General features: G+C 41.6%; 2 protein-coding genes across 2 annotated transcripts; one reads left to right on the top strand and one right to left on the bottom strand.

Annotated features, from left to right (window-relative positions):
• The first annotated feature begins 546 nt into the window (after positions 1 to 546).
• On the top strand, positions 547 to 11,060 carry LOC142202712 (zona pellucida sperm-binding protein 3-like). The gene is made up of 10 exons (XM_075273033.1): positions 547 to 616; positions 4,175 to 4,371; positions 5,314 to 5,429; positions 6,993 to 7,081; positions 7,235 to 7,415; positions 8,684 to 8,792; positions 8,867 to 8,952; positions 10,006 to 10,097; positions 10,636 to 10,755; positions 10,903 to 11,060. Exons 1-10 carry the CDS (start codon positions 547 to 549, stop codon positions 11,058 to 11,060), a joined length of 1,218 nt encoding a protein of 405 aa, XP_075129134.1.
• Positions 11,061 to 11,090: 30 nt separating this feature from the next.
• On the bottom strand, positions 11,091 to 17,470 carry MTFP1 (mitochondrial fission process 1). The gene is made up of 4 exons (XM_075263036.1): positions 17,062 to 17,470; positions 12,778 to 12,905; positions 11,834 to 12,066; positions 11,091 to 11,615 (listed from the first exon to the last, which is right to left on the bottom strand). Exons 1-4 carry the CDS (start codon positions 17,132 to 17,134, stop codon positions 11,531 to 11,533), a joined length of 519 nt encoding a protein of 172 aa, XP_075119137.1. The 5' UTR covers positions 17,135 to 17,470; the 3' UTR covers positions 11,091 to 11,530.
• Positions 17,471 to 20,131: the final 2,661 nt, after the last annotated feature.

Here is a 20,131-nt window from a genome sequence, read left to right as displayed (position 1 = left end):
CTGACATGTAGGACATACTGTGGTTACTACACACTTATTAGATTGAGCCAAAGCCAGTAGTGGTTTCAGTAGAAGGGTGAAGTCTTTCCATAATGTGTGACCTCAGCCTAAGGCTACATCCAGATTACTGAGGTGCAAAACAGACATGAAAAGCATCCATGTTTCACAGCCGCCTTGCACCCAAAGGGCAGATGATTTCACAAATCTCCCATATATTTGAGTGTATGGAGGGATCTGTGAAAATGTACAAAAATAGGACATGAACTAGAACAGTCATATGAAAAGCCCCCATTGACTGACAATGAATTTAATTCTGCCATGTGATGTCCATTAAATAACTCACATCGCACGGCCATTATTCACTGTCGGGTGACTGTAGTGAATTTTTTCTTTCCTCCAGCATTTCAATGGCAGAAAACCAGCAGTGTATATATCCCCAAATGGTTAATATCCAGTGCTGTGAAGTAGATTCACCTGGGTCTAATCTCAGCACTTGTAATTCTTTATATCTTCTGGCTGTGAAGTAGAAGGGTAAGGGTATTCAGTATGGGGAGTTGGCTGGCGCTGCTGCTGTTGTGGCTTTCCTGGGTGGCTTATGATGTAGGCAGTCAGAATGGTAAGTAGCTTTGTATGTGATGTATTATAGAAATTTCCACTACAAAGTGTGATAAAATTGACCTAAAAAGATAAAAGGGTCTTTCACATCTGCTATCTCTTAGTACTGGCCATGTGGTAACTGTAATGAGAATTGGCTTGAAATTATTTGGGCACCATGTGGTAGCTGCAGCCCACTAGCCTGTGTACAATACAGCTATGTGGACTATAGCTGTAGCCCAGTGGTTAAAATCTGTTCCTGTACCTCTGGCCTGATGGTTTGTCTGTATGGCATATGGTCACAGCAGGTTATCTACTAGTTGTGGGGCACCGTCGATGACTACCAAATGTAGTGTACTATGTGACCAACCTGACACACTCAGTATGGTGTACATTATATGTGCTCCTCTGCTGAGCAATGTTGATAATCTAGAGTTGTCTGCTTTGTATGAGATCTTAACTGAGTAATGTCAGGTTTTTACCAGTATTCCGCTGCATTCAGACACTCTAGTCTTGGTCTGGTTCTGTGTAGTTTACTGACATTGCAGCTCCAAATCCAGCCAGAATATGCCTCCTGTTACCTTTAATGGGTGCACTTTTTAATTATGACTGTGTGACTGACTCATTGGTAGTATGTTTAGGCTCATCTTTCTGCCTTGGGATTCACAGAGCCTGAATTTGGATAGGTCTTACAAAAATTCTGTATTCCCATGGCACTTTGCTAGCCAGTGCTATCACTTTGTGTGCCTGACCTGCATGCCATGAATAAAGGGTCTGTAGTGATGGTGGAGCTCGGTCTAACTTTCCCTGCACTGGTGCCAAGACCGTGTTCACATGAATGGGGCTTCATCCTAGGGATCAATGGTGGCAGGAATGTGAGGCTGAAGCCAGGATTTAGCAGAGGGGGCTGTATAAGCACTTCCTTTATCGTTTCCATTAACTTTTAAACCACTCTTGACCTTGGCTCCAAAAAAAAAAATTGCTGCAAAAACTGCTGCTTTAAAGGAATAGGAAATATAATGGAATTGTTTTTACACTTTTTTTTTTTTTTTCTCTTTCCTCCCCTCCCCTCCCCCAAGCCAAAACCCACAGTCTGCAACAAAAAAAAGCAGCTTTTCTGCAATGTGTAGACTCAATTGAACTAAAGGCTCATGGGTGCTCATGCAAAAGTGCTATTGGGGAAGATGGGAAGGGGGGAGGTGGTGGTGAAGGGATTTGTTCAATGGACCTGTCAAGGTGGCTGTTTTAGGTGATGCCTCTATGTTATCAAATAGAAAGTGATGAGGGGGCTTTCATCATACTGACCCATTCTGCTCAATATTTAGTTCTTTTCTGATAAGTTAATATGGAATAGTTTCAATTTTTACTTCCGTTTAAGCCAAATGTTACCAGTTGCTGTAAAAGCAATTCTGAAAAGCTTGCACTATTCTTGATGGGTTTTCAAAATTTATTTTTTTTGACTGATCAGAACTGTGACACATAAGCACCTCATAGTAATGGGTGTGCTTCTACACTGCAAAGGGTTAAAGCTGTGGTGAATACCTCAACATTCGCTTTTAGGACTGTGATCTCAAGCTGGAGCAGTGGCCATGCATGTGCATAACTGTGCCATTGACAGGGGGCACCTATGGACATGCATCCTATTGATCGCTGGGGGGTAGTTGAGGCCCCTATTGTGTTGCATAAATATAATTAGCAGAGACGAAGAAAAAATATTAAAGGTCTTGTGCTATAAGAACCTTATTCCTCCAATCCTTCCTGTGGATAGGAGGTAAAGGCATGTAATTGTGTTTGTTTTGTTTTTTTTTTTTGTTCCTAAAACCAGAGGGGATATAAAACTGTGGTGTCTTCAGGTTTTTATATTTCTCTTTTGGCTCTTCAAACTGCATCCATCAGAACCACCACATGCTCATTATTCAAGTAAGTTGTTCTTACTGAGCCTTGTTTGGGATGAATTGTGCCACTCTTGTTCCCTCTGCACTCCTTCCTTCTGGTATGGCATAATCTAGAGCTATTATCTACTACCATAAAATCAGAGAAAAAGGTGCAACTGTGAAAGTTGTAAAATGAAAGCTGCTAATACAAAGCGTTCATTGTTGAAGCTGTAGCTTGCCGAAACTTGTACATTATACTGAAATGGCTTACAAGAGCTGACAGACTCCTGTGTACTGAAAATGTGGTCTGCTAGGTTCAGGAACTTCAGTTGTGAACACACAGCTTGATAAAGATCTTGCCTGAAATATTGCTTATTGTTTGCTCACACTTCTGCTAGAAGAAATAAAACTTCTTTGTAGGATTTTGTGGTTGTCTTATTGTAAGCAGGGTGGAAAGGACTTAACATCACAGAGCACAAGGCTGTAACCCTCTCGGGTCCCTGGTCACACCACATACCTCCATATATTCACCTGACACTTTCCTGAACACAACAAAGAACTTGTAATTCAGCTTTACAACACAACTCTTCATTCCCACATGAGAGCCCTTTCCCAAATGACCCCTCTTTCCACTCATTACATGCTGGTCAACAATCTCACTGCTTAACCTGTTCAAAGGGAATATGGCCTCTCTGTAACTCAGCCGTAGCCTCCCTTGAGTATGAGTCTAGCACCTCAATGACCATGATCTTACATTCTGTTGGCCCTAGCACATATTTTCACAAGCTGGCCACTTCATGACTTGTCAACCCCAGTATGCTCTGGAAAAAATCAGTGGTACCGCACACTATTTTTGTCTTATGTGGTGCTAACAAAAAAGGTCCTTCGACCCCCTTAGTATCAGTAAGGAATAAATTTGTTGCACACACTATTTGGATTCATGAAAAGAATAGTGTTTTATTTATAAAGAAATTAACGCCATTGACATTACTCCTGTCCTCCTGCTATGCTAGCTCCATCATACTAGATCGCACCCACCCTGTGCTTTTGCCTGAAATTCTACCTCTACACCATATAGATCATTTCTGAGGAAGGTCTAAGGACCGAAACGTCAAATAAGATTGCGGATCTAGTTCATTATCAGCATTCTTTTGCAATGTGTCAATGGCGTTAACAATTTCTGTATAAATAAAACACTATTCTTTTCACGAATCCAAATAGTGTGTGCAACAAATTTATTCCTTACTAACTCCAGTATGCTGGTCTAAGGTGTCAATGACTTCCCTGATCAGCTCAGTCTGCTCTTTATAGGATCCTATGTAATTCTGTCTTGTCTGTGGGTCTCCCAATAGTTCAGCAAGCGACCTACTGTCTATGCAGTCCTCATGTCTAATCACTTAGTCTCGCTGACTTAATTCCTTGCAATGGACAAGCCTCTCAAGGTCTCCTTGAAGTTACACACAGATCTGCCCTACTAGCAGTGTGACATTTTTTTTTATTTTTTTTTTGGTACATCTGTGGGCAGGGAGTCTTGCTCTTATTGCCACCTTACTTGGGTTCATGTGCTTTCACAATAACCTCTTTCAAACTAACTCCAGTATAGCTTGTGTGGAGTTTTCCAATAGCTTTGTCTCCAAGATGTCATTATTCAGTCACACTAACTTTTGTACCACTGTATTAATGTAGAAATGTCTTTCTCTTGCCAGCTCCCCTGAATACCGTTTTCTATCAGTGCAATACTACATCTATAAGTGTGGCTGTTAAAAGAGATCCCTTGAACAACAGAGTATTGTTGGACCCTGGAAGCCTGACCTTGGGGAAATGTCCAGTCTCCAGTACCACTGCACTACTAGGCTTCCTGGTGTTCGAGTACAGCCTTTATGACTGCATGTTCTCCAGAATGGTAACGTAACTCCTCTAGACATGTAGCTTCCTAACATCTTATATGTAGGCTTAAAAATGGTCCACAAGGAATAACTTGCAATAAGTAAAAATGTAAATGTCGTCTGAAAACTATAATGGGAAAAAAAAAAAAACCTGTTAACCAGGGAAGTATAAGGTGGTGGGATGCAGAAATGCCAGCAAGGTGTGCACTTGGACTAGGAGAGCTCTAACTGGCTCATGTACGGTAAACAGAAGGTGGTTATTTAATGGGACACTCAGACTGGGGTAATGACCTGGTAGAAGGATTATAGAGTAAAATCTCAATATTTGCAGTTGACACAAAGCTTTGAAGTCAGGGCCCCACATGGCATAAAGACTGCAGCTTACCCATGGCGGAAATGCCACGTGGGGGGAGCAGTGTTTTACAGTCATTGTAGCATGTTGGTTGCACCTACAGAAACGCCAGTATCTCATAGCAGGCAGAGATGGTACTGGCTCCAGCTGGTCATATGATGTGATGAGCCATCATGGGATTGATTTGAGCGGGAGCAAGGGATTTTATATTAAATAAAATTCTCTTTAGAAGCAGAAAAGCCTGCAGTGGAAGAACAATGTACATAAGTAGCACAGAGTTTGACATAGAAAGTTGTGTGTCTGGAGGTCATCTTCTAGGTTTTCAGTTTTCTGGCCCAAGCTGAACTAAAATGGGTCTTTCACATAACCTTCAGTCTTTGGCAAAACTAGTGAACTAGTGTGCATGTGTGTTCTCCTCTGGCTCCATCTAGTGGCAATAGTGTCACTCTACCATCCAGGTCCCGATGTCAGTTTGTCACTTAGTTTTATTTATATTTTTGTAATCAAAATTTCACCAATATATTGTGCTGAATGTACATGTTAACTGTAATTCGTGCAAAATTTTTATATTAATGCCTGCATCCCAAATCTCACACTCTCTTCATAGGCCTTTGGCAATGTTGTGAAGTTCTTCGCGGATTTAGTTTACAACCCACCTGCTTTTACAGCTGTAAATGTGTTTTCTCAGTATTTTCGACAGCAGATAAACTGTATATCAAACACGTGAGTTCTCATTCAACTATCATTTTAAGGTTGACCTAACATGATCTGGATGCAGCTGTATCACATTCAGCCCTTGGGCCACTGATGCTTTCACTTCTGTAAGTGAAATACTGAGTAGCTTTAGCTGGATTTCATTGCTGGGTGGTGTGTGTGGTGTGTGTGGTGTGTGTGGTGTGTGTGGTGTGTGTGGTGTGTGTGGTGTGTGTGGTGTGTGTGGTGTGTGTGGTGTGTGTGGTGTGTGTGGTGTGTGTGGTGTGTGTGGTGTGTGTGTGTTTTTTTTTGTTTTTTTTTTCCCACTACGCATAGGCCACCCAAAATGATAAAAGCTAGTCAAAATGTATGAACCCCAAAAATGGTGCCAACTGAAAGTACAACTTGTGCCCTTTTTTTAGCTATTCTTAACAGCAGGCTATGGCATTTGGACAGCAAAGATGGAAAGTGTTAACACTTAAACTACCCTGTCATTAAAGGGTTAAAAACCACATGCAATTCAATTAAGTTCTGTGTAAACTCAGGCCTTACAGCAAAACCACATGGGCAGTAACTAAAGCCTGCAAACAAAACACCAGTTAGTTGTTGCATGTAAGGCAGCGGTAGCCTGGGGACCAGATTCCACTATGGCCACATACAAGTAGTGTCACCACCCTCGTCACTCCTAGCTCTCACATTGCCTACAGATATGAAATTAAACAGACTTATGAGACTCCTGATATTACCTGTGCCATACACCATATAGTTATGGGAGATTGTATTTCTCTGAGAACCGATGACCTAGAACTAGTCACATTGCTGACATAGATGAGAGGTTGAACATGACACTCCTTCTCTGGTGATGTTCCATCTAACAAAACATCACCAGTACTTGTGGCTTCCTGTGTCTGGAATGGGTCCTCCTCTTCTCTTGAAGTGGTTGTGCAGTCTGGAGGTGAGTTCAAGACATGGGCGGCAGAGATGGCAATCCATCTGTACTTCACATGTTTATTCTGGTCTGTGCACAGCATCTCCAGGCTGCGCACAGTGAAGAGAAGAGGCGCTGGCTCCTATGCAAGCTAGATAAGTATGGGATGGGGGCCATCAGTGGGCAGGATAGCTAGCTTAGTGTAGTTAGGAGGGAGGGGTGCTAGTAGTCAGGATAGTGTAGTATTTTAACTAGGAAGATTGGGGGGGTAACTCAGTGACAGGGAGGTAGTGTACACAGGAGGCTACACATGTAAACAAATGCAGAAGATACCTCAGATGCCTAGAAATCACGCAAAACACTGCTAAAAGTATATGGATGCACTTTGAATCCATTAATAACACTAACAGATATACGGTATATATTGCCCAGAAAACTCCTTTAAGGCTGAGGCCTCATGTTGTGGGTTTTTCTCTTCCAGATTTTGCTGAGGTTTTTGGAGCCAAAGCCAGGAATGGCTATGAAAGGAAAGGGAACCCTATAGAAACTACCTATACTCCTGCTCAATCCATTCCTGGTTTTGGTGCAAACCTCAGTAAAATCTGTAACAAGCTGCAATAACACAATGTGGGCCTAAGAGTAACTTGTATATTTCTTTCTCTTAGGTCATTGACTCCTATCCCTGTTGAAACTCTTAAGAGGGTGCAAGTATCTGGAGAAGGGCACCTTAACTTTTCGTTTCAACTCATGAATGGTGAATATCTTAGTATTGTTAGTAAGATGTGTACTTCTTAGTTATATTAAAGGAATATGCTTCATAACTGTCACTGCTTTACATAGCTAGCTAAACTGCACCATGCTACTTTTAGACTAACACTTTATTTTTACTTTTTATTTTTTCATCCAGATGACTTCTCAAAGACTTCAGATATAAAACAATTCTATATTGGCTCTCCAATATCTTTGTCTCTATCTGTGCTTGCGTCCAACCACTTGCCTCTGCAGCTCTTTGTAGATGAATGCATTGTAGCGCCTACAGATCTCCTTAGTACATCATATCAGCGCTATGTCTTAATCAACAACCACGGGTAAAACATCGTTGTTTTTTTTTTTTTTTTTCAGCTGAGGTTTCCCTTGTCATTTGGTTCAGATGTCACTATCAAGACCCTGTTGAGCAGTCTTCAGGAGTTTTTATTTAAACTTTTTTTTTTTTTTTTTTTTCTTTAATGAAAAAGGCAACTCCTATGCACTTTACATGTAACCTAATACATGGATTTTTATTTTAAAGCTTAACTAAACTTTTGATTTGTCAGTATTTGCCATTAATTTTGTAATGTTTAATTAACAGTCTCCTTTCTGTGAAATCTTGGGCCCCATGCCCTCTTGCTTCTGTATTGAGAGCTGTTACTACCTGACTGTTACTGTGTATGGAGTATGAGCTGTGTAAGACTTGGCTAAAATGAGGGTGGGGGAGGGTCAATTCAGTAATCTTTGTGCCATATAAAAAAGATTTGGTTCAAAACCGTCAAGTTTAGGATCTATAATACGCAGCTGTATAATATAAAAGCATCTCCACTTGTATCCTAATTGGCTTCAAACAATCTCCTCTTCTATATGTCTCCAAAAGAAAGTTTGTACACATAACACCAAAGATATAACTAATGACCCCCCTACCCCTCAAATTCTCTGCATCTTGCACAGCCCCAAACACCATACACAGTAACAGTGAGGCAGGAATAGCTGTCAATACAGAAACAAAGATTGGGAAAAAAAAATATAAATGCAGGACTTCACAGAAAGGAGACTATTTGTTTGTAAAGTATATTAAAGAATGTATTAACACAAATATTGTCAGAAAATCCAAAGTTGTTAGTCTAAGGGCTCGTTCACACGGAGTTAGTTTGGCAGCAGATTTTGACCTGGAATCCGCCTCAAAATCTGCTCCCATTCGCTTCAATGGGAGCCACTTGCTGCTTTTTTCCATTAGCTAGTAGTGGAAGAAAGTGCCATGCCCCTTTCTGTGGCTGACTCAGCCACGGCATCCACAGTGCAAGACTTCCTCCCAATTGGGCCCATTCATTCGGGCTTAATCCAGAGCGGAATGCCACAACTGGATGCCAGTGCACTGCATCGGCATTCCGTCATGGCTAGCCGTGTGTTATGTACATATGCAGAATCCATTTTCTGCCATGTGAACATGCCCTAACAGTTCAGGAACTTTCAGACTTTGAGATGTCGTATTAGTGTTATATAGTATATGTATGTACTAGAGAATGGGGTGACTTGACCTGACAAAATAAATGCCATTTCATATTCAGTGGTTGCTGCTTCAATGTACAACTAACTTCCCTTCCAGATGTTTCATAGATGGTAAAGTAGCTTCTTCGAGGTTTGTGGAGCCTCTTACACTGGATACAGTCTGGCTTACATTCCCAGCTATGAAGTTTGCAGACTCCGCTGACAAGGCATGTATAAACACCCTGTGAGAAGTTAGTGGATTATGGCAATGATGGCTTTACACTCTTTCCTTTCTGTGCAGATCTACCTTCATTTTAAGTTGATTGTCTGGGATCCTAAGAGTCTAAATGGACTGAAGGCCTGCTCTTACCGCAGTGACATTAACAGGTGAGGCAGGAATGGCCAATGGCTGTGGCAGGAAGGGGTTAAAGAGAAAATGAACCCTTTTGTTCTGATATCAAACCTTTCATGTGTACTGTAAGTGATACTAAAATGTAACTTGAAACCCTAAAGGGACAGTTGGGGAACAGAAGTTTGTTACACTTCACACAGCATTTATGTCCCATTACATCTAGCAAACTGATCCTAGAGATGGTAGGGTCACCGGCTCTGAATTAACATAAATTTAGAAGCCTTAAAACTGACACTAGGTTCACACTAGCATTGTCTCTATTCTTGCTTGTTGGGGCCAGATGCATTTAACGATACAATAATGATCAACTCACTCGCTACTGGCAAATGCTAGTTCTCAAAGTACAAGGTCATGAAAATAACCAACCTTACTGGTTGTATTGGGGTACATTAGAGCCTCATAGGGAGTCAAATTTGAAAAATGGTGTTCTTGCTCCAATACTATAAAATGGGGGGGGGGGGGGGGGGAGGAAGGAAGGAGAAAGTGTAGGATCTATATGACCCCTCCCCCCCCCCCCCCCCAAGTTATTTACAGAACTCTCCACATATACAACTGCTCAGCTAAACCAAAATCAAAGCATTCTAGCTCTGTCCATTCACAGCAACGTTGGCTACAAGGAGTGTAGTCTCCTACCAGCTGCATTTTCTACACCACCATGGCTCTTAACTGTCCCAAAAGCTCGGTATGTCATAAAAAAAAAAAAACTTTTTAAGTTAGCCATTAAAAAAGGTATCAACTACTGAGAAATTCTCTCAAAAAAAATTTCATTTCATATCCCCTGGCTAACACGGTACAAGGATATTTTTTTCTTTTGCAGCATGATAGTGACTTTTGTTCCTGTGGGTTGCCAATCCTGTAATAACAATGCCTTTGAGTGCAGGACAATGGATCCTAAATGGTTATGACGCTCAAATTTAAAGCAGTTGGTCTGGGAAATGTGACTATTTTTGACTTTGGAATCTACAGACAAATAACTCATTGGGGTTTAGTTTTGAGACTTGTTTAATGGTATTTTTAACCTTTATCAGATGGCAGCTTCTTGGCAATCCATATAGTGATCTCTGCAGTTGCTGTGATTCAATCTGTAACCCACCTCTCAGAAGGAGGAGAGATGCTAATGGTAGGTGGCAATAGATTCTATTTGACAAATGGGTAGGTCCTTATCTGCGTTGTATGTAATGTTAGAAAGCCAACTGTGTGCGGAATACGGGGTGCAGTCAGCTTTCTCTGTATGTAACCTGGAGATCGGTGCCTTTAACTTTGGCACTGATATCTCCTCACTGTCAGAAGAGTGGGATTTACAGTATAATATTGCTAAGGAATGCTCCCAGTGATACCAATACTAATGGCACAATGTCTCCACCACCAGGACATATAACAGGGAAGCTGACAGTGCTCTGAATTCAGTAGTATAGAATAGTTTCACTTCATGACTTTTCAGGAAAGCTGCCATGTGTAAAGTGGTAATAACAGTTTCTAGAGACTATGACTTGTTGAACTGGTAAATTACACAAAATGTTATCTGTAGTAATCTTAAATGGTACATGGAGACTAGCTGCCATAATGTAGTGTGTAGAAGATCTGCTGTATGATACTCCGCCATCCACACTTGAAGTACTGATGTGAATAATGTAGTGACGGTTTCTATTTTATTTTAGATAAAACTGATTCTGGCATTATCCATACAATGGTTCTGGGGCCATATAAGATCCTAAGTCCAAGTATTAATGGGAGTCCCAGCTCAATGAATGAATCTAAGACATTGGGAACTGCATCAGGTAATCTGCAAATCTTTAATGGGCTGGAAAGCTACCTCTATATATGGAGGCATCCAAACTATATAACTTGCTAGACCTTAACTGGATTTTCACTGAAAATTACTGAGACTATACTCAATTTAACTGTAGTTGGTTTTTCATTCTTAGACTTCCCGATACCACCTGCTGTTGGAGCCCTTTTTCTGGAGCTAGCAATCCTCCTGCTGTTGTCCTTGGGTGTCGCTGTGTACAGCCATGCAACAAGTCGTCACAACACTAAAGAGCTTGATAAGCAATTGCTTGTTCCTGATAAACTGAATGCTTAAGTAAAGTTTCACTCCCCCACCATGTCACATTCTCGTTCATCTTTATTTTAATTGATATGGGGAAGGTCTTTGCCAAAAGGGTGTAAATGGAGGTGGAGGATATTAAATGGCATCCAGTGGACTTGGATATGAAGAATTTCTATGTAAAAGAATACTTTTAGAAAAGAGTTAAGTATACAACAATGACAGTTTCTCACAGTAAAAGTGATCAGGAAAGAATACTTTATTTTAAGTCCATAAGGCCTCACACTCTACCCCAACATACTTCAAATGGGCTGTGTCCTTTATTGTTGCATAGTTCACATGCTGGAAAGTAGATGTTTGTCCTCAAGTATTGCACATGCTCTTAAAGGGAACCTGTCAGGTCAATTTGGGACACTAAACTACTCTCAGACTTTATAGACCAGGGGTTTAGTGTCCCAAACCGCAGTGCTTTAAATCCATCCTTTCAGAACCATTGTTGTAGCACATCAAGCAGGCCGTGCTTCATCAGGATTCCTGTCATGTGTATTATAGAGCTTGCGAAGGCTTGAATCCAGTAAGAAGTCCACTGATCTGGAGAATGGAACATGTAGTTAGACTTGGCATCAAGGTTCCACATAAGCACCAAGTTTGTGTATATGGGTGGTTTGGATAGCTGGCCACCATTTTGAGGATAACACGTCATTTTGGCTAATGCCTTAGTTATAAAACACAAGTGTAGATTCACTATAACCTACACTTCCAACTTCAACAAACTACTGCAAACACTTTGTCTTCCTAAGAACACCTACCTGTCTATTGGCTTTATAATGAAAGGAATAGCTGAGAGTCCTACTGCAGTAGTTGCCCACTTGCGTACTGGAAGAGGCCAGCAGGTGACTCGTCCCATCAGGTAAAGAGAAGCCGCACATATTCGGTTGATGGTAAATCCAGGAATGGCTACAGATGCAAGAGCTTGCCAAACAAAGGTATCTACCACAGCCACTGTGACATCTGCTGCCCGATCTGGGCCATCTGTGTTTTTCTAAAGACGTAGTAAAGAAGATGCTGTAAACTAGCAAAATTTACTATACATTAAAAGTATGAGAGCATAGCTTACATCTTGACTTTTACTCTTATGCAGAGTTTTCCAACCTTCTCGCATTCTTTTCCCATAAACAGATTTGAGGTAAAGTTTGTCATTCTCATTAGTATCATTTTGGGGAAATGGGGTGTCTGAGGGGTTATTATAGTTGTAGCATAGCCTTATGCTGCTTTGCTTTATGGCAAATGTTGCTAAGAAGGGGTTATCTCTATTTTACTCCTGGCTGACTTGGCTGTTTATTAACCTGAACAGTACCTGCTGTTGAAACAACCCAATCCACATGATGCTACCAGGTATGTGCGAGTATTCAATTTACCAAAATGGCAGCTCTAGCTCTACTTTGACCCAAGTTGAAATTACAATTCAATATTTTACCTCTTAGGAATAATGTGCAACTCATTTTAAGACCCCCCCCCCCCCCCCATCCCGAACAGTTTTGCATGACCTTCTGTTTGACTCTTGGTATCAGTGTTTCATGTATAAATAATCCTGACTGGTTATCTTGAGTGACAGGATGCAAAATAAATGAATAGATGTAAGTTTCCCAGGATTAATTGAGCTGCCTTTGTTTAGTTTTTTTTTTTTCCCCCCCCCCCCCCCCCCCCCCCCCCCCCCCAGTTAATGTCCCTACCCTATAGCATGAAACCATACCTGAGCCGCTTTGCGTCCTTTATCTACTGCATCTGCTGTTACATAAGCTGTGGCAACTCCATAGGTTGCCCAAACAAGAGTTTTAGGTATCAGGGCACGAAATGATTCCCCAACTTCATTGGCATAGCCTAAAAGATAAAAAAAAAAAAAAAAAATCATGTTTAGCATGTGGTATGGAAGCTAGGGGATGACATGAACATCTTGACAACTATAAACCTGTTTCGACATGAAGTAATTGGCTCATATATATATATATATATATATATATATATATATCAATATATTATATAATTTTTTTTTTTTCAGTCTAGAGCATGAAGCTGCCACCTCATTGCTTTCCCTTCACTGGTTGGCATTTTACCACTGCCGTAAACGCTGAGCTTGTGTCCAGGTTAAATGCTCAGTTTCTTTCTGAGCATACAGCAGAAGCTGTACTGTATTCTACTGGGTATCCATGATTAATAGAACCTCACTAGAATGATATGCACAGATCTACATTTTACCACAGCATCAAGGAGTGCTACTAAAAGCCGATAACTGCAATATTTCTGCAAAGAAACGTAATAACATTTGTGGGTTTTGCAGATGAAATTCCACAACAATCGTGCAAAATGTGTAGATGGCCTAAAGAAGCATTCCAAGCAAAGACACTTATTGAAAATTTTGGTACTACAAAATGGTGTGTGTGGTGGTGGGGACTCCTACTAGATCATGGTCACACAGATGACTAACTTCAAGCAGTATGTCTGAATTGAAGTTAACATTGGAATTTTTTATTTCACATTTTTACTAGATTAGAGAAGCTTTATTTTGTAATACACAGAGTACTGTCACATTGTTTCATCTATTATTTAGAGAAGAAGCTAGGAATGTACCAGCTGCTTTTTCTGAAAATGGGACAATTCCCCTGAAGCCTCTTAAAGCAATGCATTAAGTCTGCCTGGTTTACAGCTGTCAATGCCACGAAGCTCTGCAATACTCATCATGGTGAAAAGCTAGCACAAAGGTTAGGATCTTAGAAAGATACAATAGAAGCACTGTATTCATGAGTTAAGAGAGACTGCTGGTTACTCATATTCCGAAGGTTCCAGGTACTGACAACCTTTACTGTGCTCTTCCTGAAAGATGATCTATCTGACAAGTCTGTAGGCCATAAATAGTCTTGTCAACACTGAAAAAGCCTCCTCCGTGTGCGTGCGTGCGTGCGTGCGTGATAGGTCGGTAATAAAGCCCCATCTATATAGGTTACAATTGGTGAGATCTGTGCATTAAGTTTAGCTTCTTCGTATTTATGAAATTGGTAGCATTATATTTCCTTATTTGCCCATGCAAGGCTGTATACATTAAGAAATGTTAGGAATTATCTCATATCAGAATATACTAATAAGTAGGGTTGGGTGATTAATGGAAAAATAACCAAAACCAAACCAGCAAGGATTACCAACATAATTTGATTCACGTCTCTTATTTCGGTTTGGGTATTACAATATTCGTGAGGTTCCACCTGCAATTTCGTTCGGACAAGCACATCTAAACTGAAAATGGCAGTATTATACTCTACAGACCCTAGAGTATAATTTGTGAAAGCCCAGGGAAGGTGGTCAAACTTAAAAAAAAAAAAAAAAAAAAAAAAAAAAAAAAAAAAAAAATTACCTCTCCTGGGCTCCAGCACAACTTCCTGCTGTCTTTAGGTCTTCTGATTAATTTCACGGACCGCTGAGACCTGTGATAGGGCCTCAGCAGTCCCTGAAGACATATTGCAAATATAAGCTGTTACTTTATGATTAGCACTTCATGGTTTTAACCTGAATAGTAGCACCAGGCTCCCTGCTGTGCAAACTGTAACTAGTCTTGTACCCTTGTTGTACTGCAGCTCTCTACACAGCAGGTAATCTGGCTGCCAGTGTGTAGGGAATGACTATGTTCCAGAGATAGCATTTTTACAGTCGTCATAAGACATCACTTTATGAGATGTGAGTATTGCTCTATGGTAATAGCTGTTAATTCTCCATTAGTCTGCATTATACCACAAGAAGCACTTCTTGACCTTCAACAGAGGTCATACAACAGTAATGGCTCAAAACCAGAGCACTAGATGTACTCAAGTTTCCAAATATACTTCATTTTAAAATGTGGTCTCTTACAGCTGATCTTCAATAGTGAGACTCTAGAAGAGACAGAGATTTTATTTATATATATTTTTATATATATATATATATATAATCACCAATCTTCATAACCCCTGAGCCAACAGAAGGCTAGCTAGCAACTTAGAAAATAACCTGAAATATCACTAGTTAAAAACTAGTCGGGAAACTTGGAATATTTTTCCATATGGTGAACACCACAGCAGGAAAAAAAAAGTAAAAGCTGACTTTTTTTTTTTTGCTGTTTCCTCTCATAAAAATTTTAACAAAAAAAATCACAGACATAGACAATCTTTAAATAATATAAATAGAAAATTCATCTGGCCCTGCAAAAAAGACACCTTATGGCAAAACAAACCTTAAGTTAATTGCACAAATGCAGTTTTTCTCCAATTACAGTATTTCTTCCCCAATTTCGCAGTACAGAATATGGATTATAAAATACCATTACCAAATACAACTGGTGCTGCAAAGGGATTGTCCAAGCAAAAATGGACAACCCTTTTAACTTTTAAATCACCCCAGGGCATTAGAAAAATTCATACTCCCTGTCCCTGATGATCCGGCGTTTTCTTCTGGAGATCAACTTATTAGCCTCAGTGGTCAAGTGACGGATGAGAAGAATCAATGTCACTACTTGTGACATCATGGGTCTCTTTCTGAGAACTGCCGATTGACCTCAGCGGTCACATGACCACTGAAACCAATCAGTGGAACTCCAGAAGAGACCAGGGAGAAGCCACTGGAGCAATGAGGATAGGTTAGTATGCATTTTTAATTTTTTTTAAATGCCTCCGGCTGATTTAAATGTTAAAGGGTTATCCGATTTTGCATGGACAACCCCTTTAAATGCTCATACAGCTCTGTGAATGGAAAAATAAAAATGTTATACCAGTAGTTTTTGGAGTCAAAAAATGAAAATAAAAAAATGGCAGCAGCAGAAGGGGGTTAATAGAACAGCAACATGCATGCATGACCTTCATGTTCTCATCGAGGTGTGGTATTAAATTCCACTAGAAAGCTGACAGTACGCTAAATTCCGTTCTCTCAGCTTTCTCGGTATGTGCCCCAGTACTGGAAATATTGCTTAGGTTTTAGCACCGATATTTCCCTGCTGTCAGAAAGGAGGGTTTATACAGCTTAGCGTCATTGATGGACTGTAACAAATGTCCCCCAGGACAGTACAAGCCTACGGAAGAATACTGTGAAGGAGGACACTTCTTACAGCCCAGAGATGATGCTACAGCTGTAAGACCTGCCATTTCTGACAGTGGGGAGAGATTAGTGACTAAATTAACGGTACCAATGAGATGCATAACAAAAAAGCCAATATATATGGCTTTTATGAGTATATGAAAGGCCCTCTTTAAGGGGCAGGTCCTAGAGAGAGAAGGGAATCCCATTCTCACATGAAAGTACTGGAATACCTTGTTAAACCTAGTACAGCTACCGAGAAGGAGCACCATGACAGAGGGATACAAAGATCAGTAAAGGGTTTTTTTCCCATGACAACATTTATGGCATGGCTACAGGATATGCCCTAGATGTCTGACAAATGCAGCTCCTGTCTCTGGGATTCCTTCCGCCAACCCATTCAGCCTTACATGATCCCTCTGACAGTAGAGGTTGGGTTTATGCAAACAGCAGAGTTCACCGAGTTAGGTTTCTGTAACTCCCATATGAATGAATGGAATTCCGGAAACAGTCCTGTGCGGTTTCTGTATCTACCGTTCCATCAGACTGGGTTACTTGGTTCTTTCCTTACTGTGCAGTTTTTAATGGCAGACATGAGTCGCACATGTTGTGCCAAGTTCACATTAACACGGAAAAACAAACAAATGCAGATCAGTCATGTCGCAAAGATTTCATAAAACGGACACGTTCTCTAAAAAGTGTCGCCCTCTGTCACTTTCTTTGGCTCCGTATGAGCTTTCAGGGCCCACTGGCCACTTACTACACCCATGGTCACCTAAAAAGTAAGAAAGTCTCCTAGCACCCTCCTTATCTCTTACAGGAAACCGTGCAAGTACTTGGCAGGACAGTTCTTGCCCTTGAGGGCAGCTCCTTGAAGAGTAAGAACTCCTCCTTAGTTATCACCAGCATGAAGTGGCTGATAAGGAACCCCAGCTCCACTTACCCAGGTAGCGCACCCACGTGTCTCTATAGAGGTCTGGCTCTGCTCCCGCGCTGTGCTGGGGCTGCTCTGCCATGACTGTCAGTGACTGCTCAGCCCCAGTCACAAGAAGGACACTGCAGTCAGGGACAGTCACACAAGTGCCGTCATCCAGGTAGCAGCAGCAGCTCAAAATAAACTCACAGGAAGCGCTGCCGCTGCTCTGACCCGGAGAGCTGACTCTTACAGGGCAGCTTCATCTTCCCAGTGAGCAGTAGGCGGCCTGGGTTCCCCTGCTCGGTTATTAATCCAGGGAGGGTGTATTAATAATATACAGCATTGCACGATAATCCCAAGAGCCAAGGAAAAGGCGGGAGTGTGATAATAACTGCGGTCTGGACCCGCTCCTGCACCCAGCGCCATTGTAGGGTATACAGGCACCGGCCATCTCTGCCCCGACCACAGTCTACGCCGCAAGTATAGGTCTGTACTTGTCACACAGTCCCAGCAGAGCCCTGTCCGAGTTCAGCCAATGGCTAGTTACTTGCATGGTCACGTGACTGCCATACGCTTAGGGCTCGGTGTTTGAAAGTCTTACTCAGCACTGAGGCAGCCGCCGCTCACACTCAGTGTATGGGCTGCAGATGGGATGTGACAGGCGCCGGCCCCAGGGTACAGCTCCATTAGTATAGAGCCATGGCCGTGCATGTGGATGAGTAGCTGGTGAACTTACCGGGGAAACATATTTATATTGACTGAAATAAAATGCTTCTTCACATGTGACAGACTTAATAACACAAAGTGTCACTGAAAAACTTTATAATATAGTTTTTCCTCTCCGTTACGGTAATTTTTATTTTGTATGGTGTTGTCGGGGGTGGGGCTATAACCTTTCATAACAGCGTTTTATTAGCGTATTATTTATTTATTTATTTTATTATTATTTTATTTACTTTTTTTTTTTTTACTTTTTTATTATATTTTTTTTTTTTCCAGATTGTGTCCCCATAAGGTGATAAGAGACCTTTGGGGACATCTGATCACTTATTTTTTTGTATTGGAGGCTGATTTCTCCTATAACTGGGGCTGGTACATTTAGCCTCAGGTGCAGGAGAAATCCAGCCTCCTGCACACTGTATATACAGCTTACTGAGCTGATCTGGGGTCCTGTAGGACCCAGCAGCTCTTGTAAGACGCTGCTCCCGGCGGATCACGTGACCACCGGGTCAGAGGGCGGCTGAATTATGGCTGCGTCCATAGCTGTGTATACAGCGCTCATTGAGTGCTGTATAAACAGCGATCGAGAAGGCAGGGGAGGTAATAAATCTTCCCTGTATTCTCTCTGGGAGCTCCAGCTGAAGTTACAGCCTGCTCCCATTGAAAGTAGCTGCACAATCTCTGTGCAGCTGCTATGTTCTGACTGGACGTATAGGTACATCCTGTCAGAACTAGGCAACCACTTCCCAGATGTACATAGTCTATGGGCGGTCCGGAAGTGGTTAAAGGGGTTGTCCCATCTCAAGGATCCTATCTATACTGGTAGCTTATGTAAATTGAAGCCTTTTTCTAAATATATTGCTTTAGAAATTCTGCTTTGTTTGCCTGCTATGTGATCTTATTCTTTCCATTGTTTACACAGCGTTGCTATAACCACAGATCTGGGAGATAGGGCAAGTGATGTGACTCAGTTGATCCCTTCAGATAATTGTAGTTTGCTGATAAAGTTATCTGTGCAGTCTGTTATCTCTCTACGTAATCACACAGATAACACTCTGTCAGTTCTGGACAAGAATCTGCAGCTTATCTGACCTGCAGAAGTGTTGTGTGTCCCCTTCAGCAGGAGGAAGGGGTAGGGAGAGAAAAACAGGAAGTGAGAAGCAGACACTGCAGGCAGCCTGGCTGAGATGGGAGAACCCCTTTAATGGCCATTCTTGATGGTGGTACATAGATTGTACATACATTTTTACTAACTCTTGTCAAATGTATGAGGTAGTAGCTGCTTTTTCTGTAACAAATCTGCCCAATGTGAATATGACCTGGGTTAAAGTAGCTGGAACTGAAAATTCTGTATGAAAAGTGGTTTTGGTTGTGAGATGAGTTCATGTAAGTGGAAACTTATTTATGACGTATAAACAGATTTAACAGAGCAAACCTGAACTTCTGTAATGAGATAAACTGCTGCCACGTGAGATCTTATCACAAGAAACAGTGAAAAGTCATTGGAAACACATTGCCACAATCTGAGAAGGACAGAATCCTTCAGATGAGAGAAGCTGGTTAATACTCCATCAGATCTGTGTGTGTCTAGGCTGAGATGTAAGCACTGTTTAACATTCACTGCAGGTGAAATTGGACATCACATCACAAGTAGAGATGAGTGAATGGTGTTCGATCGAATAGCTATTCGATCGAATATCAGGCTGTTCGAGGTATTCAATTCCAATCGAGTACCACGCGGCAAACGCCGTAAAAATTTGTATCCTCTCCCACCTTCCCTGGCACTTTTTTTGCACCAATAACTGTGCATGGGATCCAGCTATCCACGCTGTGTACCCCCAAAACCTAACAGGAATACACAGCAATTGTCCTGCTATACTCGATCAATTCAGCTTTCCTCGGTGTACTAACCATAAAATTTGCATTTCCATACATCTAAAAAAGACTAGCACAAAGGGACGGGGACGAGGTGGACGAGGACGGAGGCGTGGAAATGCAGCTGGGGAGCAAGGTTGCGGTCAACCAACAGCGTATCCCGTGCCTACCTGCTCTGCGGCAGCAAGCATTGCGCTTCCCCACAGTCCCCGTCTTGATGGCCACATTAAGTAGGCTGCAGGGTACAAAACTAACCAGGCCTGAGCACCAGGAACAGGTGTTACAATGGCTAGTGGATAATGCTTCCAGCACATTCTCCACCAGCCAGTCAGCCTCTACTTCAACTCCTCCTACCCAACAGTCTGGTCCTCCTTCCTCACAACATGCCCAATCTTCCCAGCAGAGTAATCCCACCTCCCAGGAGCTGTTTTCGGGTCCTTTCACTGTCCCTGTCTCTGTCCCACCACTTCCCGAATCACAGGAGCTAGCAGATGAGTTTCTG

Source organism: Leptodactylus fuscus, chromosome 1 (assembly GCF_031893055.1).
Source record: "Leptodactylus fuscus isolate aLepFus1 chromosome 1, aLepFus1.hap2, whole genome shotgun sequence".
NCBI classification, from domain to species: domain Eukaryota; kingdom Metazoa; phylum Chordata; class Amphibia; order Anura; family Leptodactylidae; genus Leptodactylus; species Leptodactylus fuscus.
This window is presented reverse-complemented; position numbering and strand designations above follow the sequence as displayed.

Bases quoted from the DNA above. Each gene is read 5' to 3' on its own strand.
- LOC142202712 (XM_075273033.1), top strand. From the start codon at position 547: ATGGGGAGTTGGCTGGCGCTGCTGCTGTTGTGGCTTTCCTGGGTGGCT. The intron at 7,416-8,683 runs GTAAAACATCGT...CTTCCCTTCCAG, and splicing joins GTCTTAATCAACAACCACGG to ATGTTTCATAGATGGTAAAG. The intron at 8,953-10,005 runs GTGAGGCAGGAA...AACCTTTATCAG, and splicing joins TACCGCAGTGACATTAACAG to ATGGCAGCTTCTTGGCAATC.
- MTFP1 (XM_075263036.1), bottom strand. From the start codon at position 17,134: ATGGCAGAGCAGCCCCAGCACAGCGCGGGAGCAGAGCCAGACCTCTAT. The intron at 12,906-17,061 runs GTAAGTGGAGCT...TTTATCTTTTAG, and splicing joins CACGTGGGTGCGCTACCTGG to GCTATGCCAATGAAGTTGGG. The intron at 11,616-11,833 runs GTAGGTGTTCTT...TCCATTCTCCAG, and splicing joins ATTATAAAGCCAATAGACAG to ATCAGTGGACTTCTTACTGG.